Here is a 12,831-nt window from a genome sequence, read left to right on the forward strand (position 1 = left end):
ATGTTTCTCACAAAATATAGGGATAAGAGTTATTGACTGTCACCAGGTATTCTTTGTTGTTTACATTGTGGTTTCTTTAGCTAATTATTAGTTACTTACATATTATTTATATATAAAAAGTATATGTGTGTATTTAAGAATACTTGTACATTTGAATATGTAAATATTAACATATATGTATCTGCATATATGTGTATGAATGTATGTATGTATGTACATTCTTGATGTATTAACGTTGCTTCGGCTTTTCTGTCCCTGATTTAGATTTCTGAAATAGCTTAAATATTTTCCTGTCATGAAGACTTTTCCACAACTTCTTCTCCAGATTGTAGTCGTGGCTGATGTAGAAAACAACATTGGTTCTAATCTGCTTCTCAAAGTAGTAGTTGGAGTATTTGCTGTAGTCTTCCGTCATGAATCCGTATGCACTCACCTGAGGAGGACGGACAGAGACAAAGAAAACATGGAGGACAGGTGAAGGTTTAGACTTCTTTTCATTGTAATAATGAGTTCAATGCGCAGGTGTTTTTTTTCCTAAATCTGTGTGAAACAGTGGAACTCCCTATATTTATCCAAAGAAAAACAAAAAAAAAACGCTCTTAAATGGAGTGGCAAACCTAAAGCTGCCTTGGTCTTTATCAGCATCCATGTTTACTACATTAACTTACCATGTCACAGGTGTGCAGAGCCAGGAAGAGAGTGAAAGCCCCATTGGTTGGTCTGACTATCGGCCAGAATGAACTGTTTACATTGGGAGACAACAGGAACCTGTTGGCAGTGAAAACACAGCAAGTGAACATACACAAAATACAGTATGAAAATACAACCAACAACTCCAAAACTGACAAGTTAATTGAAGCTTTGTAGTAAATTTACTGAAAAAAAAAAATCTATTGATTGTTTTTTTCCGTTTCTTACTTCATGATTGACATGGATTTTGTTTTTAGGGAAACAAAAAGAAGAAATTTAATGTATCAATCTAGGACAGTAGGAACAAGATGAGCAGGTGCAGAGCAGTGGAGAGCGACAATCTGTCCAAAAACAAAACTCTACAGTAGACTACTATGTATTTAAAATGTCTCCACAAAGCACTGTCATATAACCCACACATGAGGTCATTTATTCTACTATTAGAACCGTCATTTCGCAGACTAAATTTTCAGTTATGTGTTAAATAATTAAGTTAACCCTTATGCCTTCTCAACTTTACTACCCTCTGGACACCTTTGTGGCAAAACTGTACACACATAAAGAAACAGCCATAAAAAGCCTCATACATTTATTTATTTATTTTTTTTGATACATTATTCCATATATCTTGCTTCGTATATTTTGATGTCTTCAGTATGTATCTTTACAGGGTACGGTATATATTGCACTCACAGTCTGAGGACTCAACTCTCCTCGGCCACAAGGAGGAGTCAGTGTAACACAACAACAGAACCCGTGCTGACAAGACAGTTGGCTCCAAAACTGCTGATCCATACATAAACAGAAAGGGTGAAGAGAACACGGGTGAACAGTTTTTGTTTGAAGGATTTATTTCTGTTCATGTACTTTTTTTTTTTTTTTTTTACCTTTTTAACAACATAAACATTGCATGTTGTTCATCATCTTGACCTTTTAGTCATGACATCTTCATCATGTAAATAACGTAAAGGTCCAGGGGATGAACCATCAGGACAGGAGAAAACAAACAACTAAAAGGTAACTAATAATTTCTGTCATACAATAGAAAGATGTGCTTTTTTGTATTTAATTGCTCTATCAATTAAAAAATGAAATTATTTAACTTTAACTTTGTCTGAAAACTGACATGTTCCAGAACAGGTATATATATATAAAAAAAACACGTACACATGCCAACAAATCATGAGCACAGTGTCAGGACAGGTAAACAAAGACGCTGTTTGGAGGCCTGTGAGGAAGGAGACACCCAGACTGCTACCTTTTTGACATATGTTGCCATGACAACCATAATGTCCCCTAAGACTCCCCTAAGGCGTGAACAGTGCTGAAACTTCTTGGCGACAGAAGTCGAGCCTGTAGACCTCTTTGCCAGTATTCAACACATTAGTACAGCAAACGCTCTCAGTGGTGCATAAATACGTCGTCCTTTTTCTCCTGTCCCATCCCCCTATGGTACACACCAAGTTAAAAATTGTACTTGAAATATTCAAATTGGATACAAATAAGGCCTCAAAGGTACAAAGGAGGGATGCTTTTTGTAAGCTTTGAACTTGAATCAAAAGAGTTTCCTTTATTACATTTTTATAAATAAAAACATCAACGTTGTAGTAATTAAATCTGTATAAAACCCACATGATTACTTCTGCATAATATGTCTGTTGCTGTGTAATAACCCAGATACCTGTAAAACTAGGTGTGTGTGTGATTGATGTCTTTGTTCTTTGCTTCAGGCTTTACAACCCTGCCCACTTATGTTATCAAATAGATCAAGTTAGTGAATTTCAGGAGTGAAAGACACTCCTGTCCAAATACTTGACTCTGGTTCATTGAACTAAAAAGGCTCCACTTCTCAGCGATGGCAGTCCGAGTCACCAGGACATTTTCTCTGTTAAGTGTGATATCACTTGGCATTATTCTTTTTTTTCTATCATGGGAAGGTTCAGAAACAAACTTCAGGTAAGTTGTGTTTTTGTATTTTGCCCAGAAATAGCACACAGATATTATATTTTTTGCATATAAATTATGAAGCTACTTCTGTTCATTTCTTTTCATACATTTATAAAATGTCATGTTACACTTTTTTTCAGCTGGACAAGTTTGTCAGGGAACTGGACTCCACGTCCTGCCGTATTAATCCCACCACCCATGAAAGCTTCTACAAATGCACCTGCAGCTGAGACGCCAATGCCCGTCCTCTCCAAGAAATCCTTCAAGAAGCTTCCAAAGTGGGATTTTGAGGATGTTTATAACCAGGATGGCCGTCCTGGACAGAGAGTAAGCTGAGACAAGATAGAACTGAATCTGTTTAAATGCATTAATGTAAAGAAGAATCAGCAGCTTTAGCGTCACTGCATGCGTTTATTGTTTCTCTTATTGTTTGTCCACCTTTTTCTTTTTTTCCTTCTTTATCATCTGTCAAGGTTTATCTTCTTTCATAATTTAAGACTTTATCATTTTTAGACCTGTCCCCAGTCTCTGAGAAACTCAAAGGATGAGAGCTTCAAGAAGACTTTTCTTCCCAACATACGTTTGTTTCTGCACAAAGACAACATCAACATGAGCGAATGGAACCGACTTTCACATTTTAACAATCCTTTTGGTTTTATGGAGTACAAGTACGACGGTAGGTATTTATGTGTGTCTGTGACAAAGGAGTATTATGAGCTGAAACTGATGATAAAGAACATAGGTCCAGATAAATAAAGCAGATCTCATCCCAGGGATGTTAATGTTTCCTCCTAGATGTGCACCAAGCCATTGTATTAAGTCCAATAAATAAGGCTTTTGAAGTTCATGTAATGTGCAGAGTGGAGCTCGTACTAGAAAACACCATAAACTCTGTATTCTGGCTGTAACATTTTTTTGTCTTGATGTTATCTCAAGGAAGTAAACTTTTCCCGATCTGATTGTTTGCCCAGTTATTCCCAACACTGAGCTCTTCATAAGGACATATCTTAATTAATATTCTCTGCCAAGTTGAGATAAGCTGATGAAACAGATAACGCCCTGATATGTAACCCATTCTACTTTTATTTAGTTTCTTCTATGTGTTTTCGTTTTATTTGCAGATGTGATGACTTCAGTGAAGCTGATTCCAAAGCCAACAGAGCCTCTGCTCCTTCCAAAACCAGGAGGTGATGGCTGTGTGCGCTGTGCCGTGGTGGGTACCGCAGGAATCCTCAATGCATCCAAAGCTGGTGCAGAGATCGACTCTCATGATTATGTTTTCCGGTAAGAAAGAGTGTGGAAGAAAATCTGTTGAGAGAAATTTTAAGTATCTTGTGTCATGTAAAGTGTATCAGTTAAGATGTACTAAATATGAGCATTAGTCACACCCTTATTGGTATTAACCAATATTGAACCACGGTGGAGGTTTGATTCCAAAAATAACAGGAAGTATTGTCTCCATTGACTGGCTGGATTAACATTTAATGATCTTTGACAGTCTACGTACATATAATATATACTTGGAAAAGAAAGATACTTAAAGAGATCATATAATCATGTATCACGCTCCTGCTCAAGAATCCATGCAACTTTGTTTTCAAAATCTACTCTCAGGAATGGTTGTATGTCTCAGTGTTAGCCCTGCAATAGGCTGGCGACTTGTCCAGGGTGTACCCCAGCTCTCGCCCGATGCCAATTGGAATAGGCTCCAGCAACCCCCGCGACCCTAGTGCAGGATTAAGTGGTACAGAAGATGAGATGAGATGAGATCTGCTCTCAGGTCCTTTAACAGATCCACTAACTAGCAAATTTCTAACCACTCTTCACCAAAAATCCTTGAGTTGCTTCTCTTGGAGACAGTCCTGGAAGGAGGACTTTGATCTTTGAGTGGTGATTGGTGATGATTGGTGATGGTGTGCTTAGGATCTATGTCTTATTCAAATGTGCTTGAATTTTCAGACAGATTATATTCAAGCTCTCTGATGTGATGCAGAGTTTGTAGTTTAATCAGTGGCAGGAGAGACAGTCCCAGGGACACGCTTTGTGGTTGGTTTAAAGTTGTTTTCCCAGAAAGCTGTCTTTGGTCTTCATTAAACATGTCTACATGATAGTAGTGAGTGGTTTCCTGTTCAACCAGTAAATGTACAACTGGGAGTTGAAAGTGAGCTGGAATGGGTGGTTTTTCTGCCTAGTTTTGATTTGTAAGATCAGATTTCTAAGATGTGTGTGTGGTCTAAGTGTAGTGGTTTCATGGTGTCCTGATGTAGGACTTTTCTACCATTGGTACTCATAGTCACAGTGTCACATCCACTGGGATTTACCCTTTTATTCACACACAGGGTTCAGTGTCTTGTTTAACCCTTTAAAGGACAAGGAGCCATATTTGGTAACTTCAGTCGACATTTTAATGAGGTCAAGAAGCATTTTGGGCTTTTACCCAAGATCAAGGCAACACTCCACGCAGAAGTGGCCTAATGTTGTCTAATGTGATAATGTGATGTATTTCAAAGAGAGCCCTATAACAGGTTAAGGACGCTTCGGCATGTGGTTCACGTGCAGGGGACCGAATCGTTCCACCCACTGAGTCCCAGCCACCGTAATGTTTGAGATGGTTGGTAGCTGCATCTCGAGTCTGGTTGCTTTCTTTGATTCGTTGTGGAAACTTAAGCCTTCCATCAGTAAACAGGCAGATTCTGGGAAGAAACACGGGCACTGGATGCATTCAGTATCTTTCCGAGAAAGGAAGAAGGTGAGAGATGGTGAGGGCTTGAAGCCTGCTGCAGGTTCATCTGTACAGAGGAAGGGCACAGCTGTCACACATTCCCACAGAGCTATACTCAACGAGGGAAAACAGAGGATTACTAGACTACTTTATTATTAGTACGTTTTTGTTTTTTTGTTGTTTTTTTTTGCACTAGTGTGACTGATCTGAGGGACCAAAGTACGAAACGAAATCTGGATCTATTATTTTCATGGTTTTGTGTGCGTGTTGGTGTTTTTTAAATAAAATTTGGTCTGGAAACCATAAGCTGCATCGACTAATGACTTGAGTGATTCAGACACACCTCCCATGCAGGACTAATGTGTGCATTCATTCATTCATTCATTCATTCATTCATTCATTCATTCATTCATTCATTCTCTCTGTTACTGCTTGTCCTGTGGACAGTGGATGGAGGGCTAGAGCCTGTCCCAGCTGTCATTGGACAGGTCACCAGTCTGTCCCAGGGCTAAGAGAGACACAGACAACCACACTCATACCTACAACCAGTTTAAAATCAGCAGTTAACCTAACCAACATGGCTTTGGATGGTGGGAGTGCCACGCAGACACAGGGAGAGCATGCAAACTCCATGCAAACCTTTGGATATTAGTTTGCATTAGTTGGAAATTAGTTAGTATTATTGAAAATTCCATGCAAGTCTCATGAGCATCCACACCTTTTTCTTTCAAAAGATCTTAAACAGCGGTTTATTTCTTGGCATGATTCATTAGTTTCAGCTGAAAAACTCAACATTTTTCATTGAATACACTTCTATTGTCATTACACAACAAGCCTCTTGAACTGACTGACAGACCATTCATAGACTTGCCTCATCATCACTCATCAGCTAAGGTGTGTGCATACCAAAATGTGTCTAGCGTTGTGTTTTGCTACACCGGGAACCAAGTCCATGGTGTTTAAGCAAATTTTTGTTTTTTTAGCTTCGTTGGGCAACACAGTGACTCATTGTTCGGCTCTCTGTGTCAAACAAAAGCAAAATTCTCCAGAACAAATTTCTCTTGTGATAAAGTTTGAATCAAGATTTGGAAGAGGAAAGCTGCCATCACAATACAAATTATTCTCACTTGACCTACAGAAAAAAAAAACTATTATTATTTTCAAAGCCTGTGAGATAAAGTAGCTCCTTGAAGACAAAAGCTTTATCTTAATCTTTTGTTTGCACAGCGTATACAATATTAATCTTATGTTTATTAGGATTAACAAAACACAGATTTACTCATGAGTCAACATTATGCTGTGAACATTCACCTACTGCAATCATTTCTTATTCCCTCCCTATGAGAAATTTTCCTGTTGGATGTTTTATAGCAAACTTTATGGGAAAGTGGATCCCATTTTTATTTTAATTCATTTGTCTCTGGTGCCGTTCGAGCTAAAATTCAGTGACACATTTAATAGTTGAGTCATTTTACTGATTTGCCTTCTTCCTGTGAGTGTGATAAAAGAGGGGCCGGTTAACATCTTACATGTATGTAAAAACCAGTTCAAAGCCCTCACATGAATGCTGATATGTAGAACAGGTTTTATTGCCTCTGGATGTACATGTCACAAGACGTACACAATAGAACATATTAATGATGACTGTGTGACAACCTGGCACGAAAAAAGAACAGAATGTTGAGTCCTTCAGTACATGTACTTGTGGTTAGGTGTGAGTGAATGCTTCCCCGCCTTCCCTCGTGAACTGTTAATTACCTAACGAACTTTCTCACCTCAAGAAGAAAAACAAATTTCTCACTTCTCACGGAGTATGCAACAAGCTTTAAAGCTGAAGGCAAGGCCAGAAACAACCTCTATTTTTTGTTTCTTTTTTTTTCTTTCTTTCCAGAGGGGCCTTTCTTTAGCAGTAATTTCTGATTCCTTCAGATTAATTTCCAAACCAACCAGGTAAAACATGAAACCCCCTCCAGTGAGGGTCTAGTGCACCTGATACCTTCAGCCAACTGGACACCCTACAAAGAAAAGTCAATTCAACCACTTATATCCACAAAGACATTCTTTCAGTCGCTTGAAGCCAGTGGAAGCATAGAATGTAAATGTAAATATAAATGTACTTTATTTATAAAGCACTTTACAACAACCCACAGGTGAACCAAAGGGCCTTACAAGGGGTCATACAACAATTAAAAACACACCGGAAAACAAGTACATGAGTTAAAGAAAATAAACCGATCAATCAAAAAAAAAAGAGGATAAAATAGTAAAATAAAATAAGATAAAAGTCAAAAGCAAAAAAATGAAAAAATAATAAAATTAAAAAATATAAATGAAAAATTAAAATAGAAAAATACTATATACACGATATTTACAAAAATGATAAAATTACAGATTATTGTTGAGACTTGGAATGCCTGACAGGCCAGACAAATCATGCTCTGTATCCGTTCCAGATGTTGTTACACAAGTCTGTACTTTATCTTTTGCGCAATGTCGAATGCCAAAAGTACTTAATTGGTAGTGTGTGTCTGGTATGTGTTTTGCCCTAACAGAGATGGAACAGTTGTCTTCTGTTCATTGTTACCACACCTTGTGCAAGTTTTCTTTTTCTTTCTTATATTGACAGTTGGAGGAAAACATAATCACTGATAATGGGCAGGTGTTATTCCTGTTCCTTGCAGTGGCTACAAGTTCATCTTTTTTAACTCATACCTAACACTCCTTGTTTTGTTATGCCACCTTTTGTTGTTGTATTGTTAGGCAGATGACGCCACATGCAACTCTGAACACAGGGAAACCTTAAGCACCAGTTCAGGACAAGGCTTAAAATAAAATTTGTGATAGTTACCCGTTGTCAGTCAGTACACTTGAGTACTAGCAAATAAATATTCTGCCACAGGTGCGTGCTTGACAATCCTCTGTTTTTTATTTGCAGGATGAACGGGGCCTTGACCAAGGGTTTTGAGGAGGACGTAGGAAACAGAACAGATGTGTACGTTCACACAGCCCACTCCATCACCGCATCGCGATACTTGTTGAAGAAGTACGGCTACACGGGTGCCCCTCATGATGAGGTAGTGAAACTTAAATGAAGGTGGCGTGATGTTGCTTATGCTCAAAACAAAAAAAATGTCTGTCTTGTTCTTTGATAGGGGATAAAGTACGTCATGATTGCTGAAGGATTGAAAGACTTCCGGTGGCTGGAGGGTCTTCTGAAAGGAGAAAGTGTCCGTGCCGGCCCGTACCGCAAATCAGAGTAAATATCACACTGGTTCTGTGTGTGTCTGTGTGAGTCTGCATCCTGTTGCCATCAAGGAGTGTCATTGCTATGAGGTGGGGGTGCTTGGTCTGGTCTAGGTGGGTGGTACACGTGTACAAGTAACATCCACAAGTATGCCAGGTTCAAATGTTTGTCACAAGTTGGTGGATGTTATTTACTTCTCTTGTCAGTGGTTTTAATGTTGTGGCTGATTGGTGTAAAGTACAGGTGTGAGCATACTAGAGTTGAGCTGGATACTCGGCTGAAACCAGTATCCGGTACGGATCGAGCACTTTTGCCGAGTACGAGTATTATAGAGTAATACGAGTCAATACCTTTGCTCAGATTGAATGAAAATCCTCATTGGTTATCTGACTGTGTCTGTGTTCTGTGATAGGCGCCGCAGCGCGCCCTTCCCTAACCACATACACGTGTTGCTGTGTCCCACTCTAGTCACTCTGACACACAACAGCTATTTGTCTCTCAGGTTCGCGATCTTTCCCGTTAACGTTTAGAGTTTCTTCAGCTTCAGGTTTGTTTTTACTCCAGTTTGTACTTACTTATCAACCATAGGAGTTCTGGAACACGTGGGTTCGTTCGGACGTTGTGCAAATTAATGCGACTGGCGTTGCTTATCTGCCTGTGAGATTTTTTTCCTTTTTCTTTTTTTAGCCACCGGCTGGCTAAAACCATTTTTTTTTGGCATCACGCAGAGTGTCTGACACTTTCTTGTTGTATTTCATTAAAAATAAAGGTAGCAGTCGTATAAATTGGTGTAAATTGGTATAAATTAAGCTACACTTTCCTCACCTTGTTCCTTCATTATCAACAGTTTATACAACAGTTCATATATTATCCCTCCAGGCCAAGACCATACTACTCAGGGCAGTACAACGAGAGCCGCTTCTACGTTCTGCACCAAGACTTCCTCCGATACGTACGAAACAGGTCAGCCTCCTCTCAAACATCATCCAAACTGTCTGTGGGAAACAGTATGCTCTTATCACTTCAACTATAATGGTGACAGATGAGTCAATTGCCAAATCAAAATTAATTGGCTTTAAAGTAATTTTTCTGGAACAATATTCAGTGGTTTCAGCTGAATTTCCTTTTGTATATTTTAATGCAGTATTTTTTTAATAAGTAATAATAATACTGCTCTCTACTTGACAAACAACATTGTGCAGGTGTCACTAGGCTCTGGCTAACTGATGATATTTGTCATTATTCTCAGAATTTGTAGAAATCAGTCAGTAAATGTAATCATCAGTTGTAGTCCACTGTAAAATAGTCTAAAATGAAACACAAATACAATAGTAAAATCCTGCATGAGACTTGATAACATGATAATAGTAATAATAATAATAATAATAATAATAATAATAATAATAATAATAATAATAATAATAATAATATTTAACGATATAATGGTTACAGTGGAGTATTTCAATATTTACAGTACATTTTCATGATTATACTCAAATATTTAAATGCAGGACTAACTGCAGGCTGACCCTACGTATAGACTGTATGACTATTAATAAAGTACATCAAATGTCTGTAACACGCAATCACCAAAAATCCTGGTGTGTAGACGTCTATCGTTTCAAATGACATCATCTGAATTCTGGACGTCCATGCTCATTTGCTGTGTTTTCATTCCTAACAGGTTCCTGTTGTCTCGTAATCTGAATGCTTCATACTGGTGGACAGTCAGACCAACCAATGGGGCTTTCACTCTTTTGCTGGCTCTGCACACCTGTGACATAGTAAGTCCATATTACAAGTTATGAGTAAATCTGAGCTAACACAACATCACCTACTAGTCCTTGTGGTTTGTTTTTTTCCTTTCACATTTTCCAGTGACGACAAAGTGGGGAAGTCACAACCAGCTTGATCACTTAGTGTTTGTTGAAGTGCACCTGTGACATTTTTAATCCTGAAACTACTATGGGATTAATGTTGTGAAGCTACAAAAAAATGCTTTTAAAGTTTGACATGTTATCAAAACAACTTCTGCAAGACTGAAACTACATTTTTTAGAGGCTGGTTTACATGGATTAGTCACAGATCATTATGATACTTACTTCACTACAATTTTGCTATGATTTGCTAAATGTAGTCCTATCTATTGTGCAGCCAAAGTACTTTGTTCCCATGATGTTTATATGCAGGATTTGATAGGATTTGGCTCCACATTTAGGTTTTTGTGCCGCTCAGTGTTTACTTTCTCATCTTATAATAGTTAATGAGGTAGATTTGCAAAGAAGGCGGCTATCTGGTGATGTGTTCACCACCCCTTCACAGCAGCCAACTGAAGGTGTGGTAGAAAATGTGACACCACCAGAAGGGAACAATAAAGTGGAATGCTAAAGTAGAAGTTGTACTAAAGTGGAATGCTTCACTTATTTGCTAGCTGTAGTAGCCGTAAGGCTTCAGTCATGAGGTTGTAACATAGAGGTTTACTTTGAGGTTGGGCCAAACTCATGTCAAGTAGGACTCCTGTGGTTTTTACCTGCCTGCAGTTTCTATGCTGATCATGGGAGATAAAAGGAAACCAAAGTTACAGTCGTCATGGCAATGCTGTTTACAGTCAACCACAGATCTTGTTCTGCTGGTCCCAACAATCAAAATGAAATCCACAGTGTCGAGGGCTTTGATGGCTGTGCAACCTGCTGCTTTCAAAATGTTGAAATATAATCAAAATGTAATCCACATTTTACAAGGAAAAACCACCTGCACATTGAACTCATTATTACAATGAAAAGAAGTCTAAACCTTCACCTGTCCTCCATGTTTTCTTTGTCTCTGTCCGTCCTCCTCAGGTGAGTGCATACGGGTTCATGACGGAAGACCACAGCAAATACTCCAACTACTACTATGAGAAGTACATTAAAACCAAGGTCATTTTCTACAGCTACCACGACTATATTCTGGAGAAGAATTTGTGGAAAAGTCTTCACGACAGGAAAATACTTAAGCTATATCAGAAATCTGACTCAGGGCCAGAAAAGCCGAAGCAACCTTAATACATCAAGAATGGCAGCAATGGAATCCAGAAGTTAGGTCGTGTTTTCTTTGTTAACATATGTTTAGACAAAGCGAGGCTGTCACATCACATATGGCAAATTGTGTGGTTAGGGGGAAAAAAAAAAAAAAATAGACAAAGCACTAGACATCTTTGCCCCAGAACCAGTTTGTATGTCAAGTTGTGAAGTGAAAATATAATAACAGACCAGATGTGAGGAAGTGGGAAATGCATGGCACTTTCTGAGTTTACACCTGGATCTATATCATTGTGTTGCACTTTCTGAGAGAAATGCTGCCTAGTCAATTTTATTTGTCGGTCTTTTTGCCTTGCTGATCCTTACTTGTTTATTTTTGTTTGTGCCCCAGGCAATGATGTTTGTATGCTATTTATAAGTATTGATGCCTGTCTTTAGGTTTTAGGTTTAGGTTAGGTGTCGTTGTAAGGGGGCGTTCATGGGTCAAGTGGAATTTTTATATGGTTTATGAAGTACTGAAATTGTGCCAAAAGGTATGTGCCAAACTGGGGTTCCTGTTGTTCGTTCAAGTTATTGGTACATTTTTGTTTGTGGGTTTTCTAATATTTTTATTTTTTTTTGGAACGTGTCATTTTACCAACACCCATAACTTTGAGTGTGGTTTATAAATAAAGAACGCAAACTCTTTAATCATCGTAGCCATTGAATAGAACTGTCTACATCTTGCCTTTTTATGGAAGTGGTTTTCACTTTTCAAGTGTTTATACACATTTACCTCCTCTTTGTCTCATCGTCATTCACATGAAATAACAAAGAAATGTATCAAAGATAATAATACTCTTTAGAAATAAGGCGCATTGTTGTGAAGGAGAGATTATTATTTATATGAGATTATTATTTATTATTATACATTACTTTTTTTTCTGGTTTCTGATTGATGAGTTGGTGGGCTTTTATGTTTGAAGTAATATGGTTATATGGCTATATGCATGGTTGTTGTAAGACTGGTAATATTTGCAATCAAGACGTTGAAGGAATTTAATAAAGATGTTTTTGAAGACCATTTTGACGTCACGGTGACTTTCTGGATATAAAACATCAACACACGACAGTTTGCAAACAGTTTATCCTGTTGGATATTTGTGGAAAGCCATGTCATGCTATAAGTGTAATGTGTTGAGGTATGGCCAAAACCATTTGTTTTGTGA

At 38.1% G+C, this 12,831-nt stretch overlaps 1 protein-coding gene across 1 annotated transcript; it reads left to right on the forward strand.

Moving 5' to 3' along the window:
- The first annotated feature begins 325 nt into the window (after positions 1-325).
- On the forward strand, positions 326-12,686 carry LOC125021973 (alpha-N-acetylgalactosaminide alpha-2,6-sialyltransferase 1-like). Its single transcript, XM_047608199.1, has 12 exons — positions 326-474; positions 1,361-1,515; positions 1,628-1,707; positions 2,421-2,646; positions 2,778-2,964; positions 3,151-3,313; positions 3,759-3,921; positions 8,295-8,433; positions 8,512-8,615; positions 9,483-9,566; positions 10,288-10,387; positions 11,444-12,686. Exons 4-12 carry the CDS (start codon positions 2,546-2,548, stop codon positions 11,645-11,647), a joined length of 1,245 nt encoding a protein of 414 aa, XP_047464155.1. The 5' UTR covers positions 326-474; positions 1,361-1,515; positions 1,628-1,707; positions 2,421-2,545; the 3' UTR covers positions 11,648-12,686.
- The last annotated feature ends 145 nt before the right edge of the window (positions 12,687-12,831 follow it).

This window comes from Mugil cephalus, chromosome 16 (assembly GCF_022458985.1).
Source record: "Mugil cephalus isolate CIBA_MC_2020 chromosome 16, CIBA_Mcephalus_1.1, whole genome shotgun sequence".
NCBI classification, from domain to species: domain Eukaryota; kingdom Metazoa; phylum Chordata; class Actinopteri; order Mugiliformes; family Mugilidae; genus Mugil; species Mugil cephalus.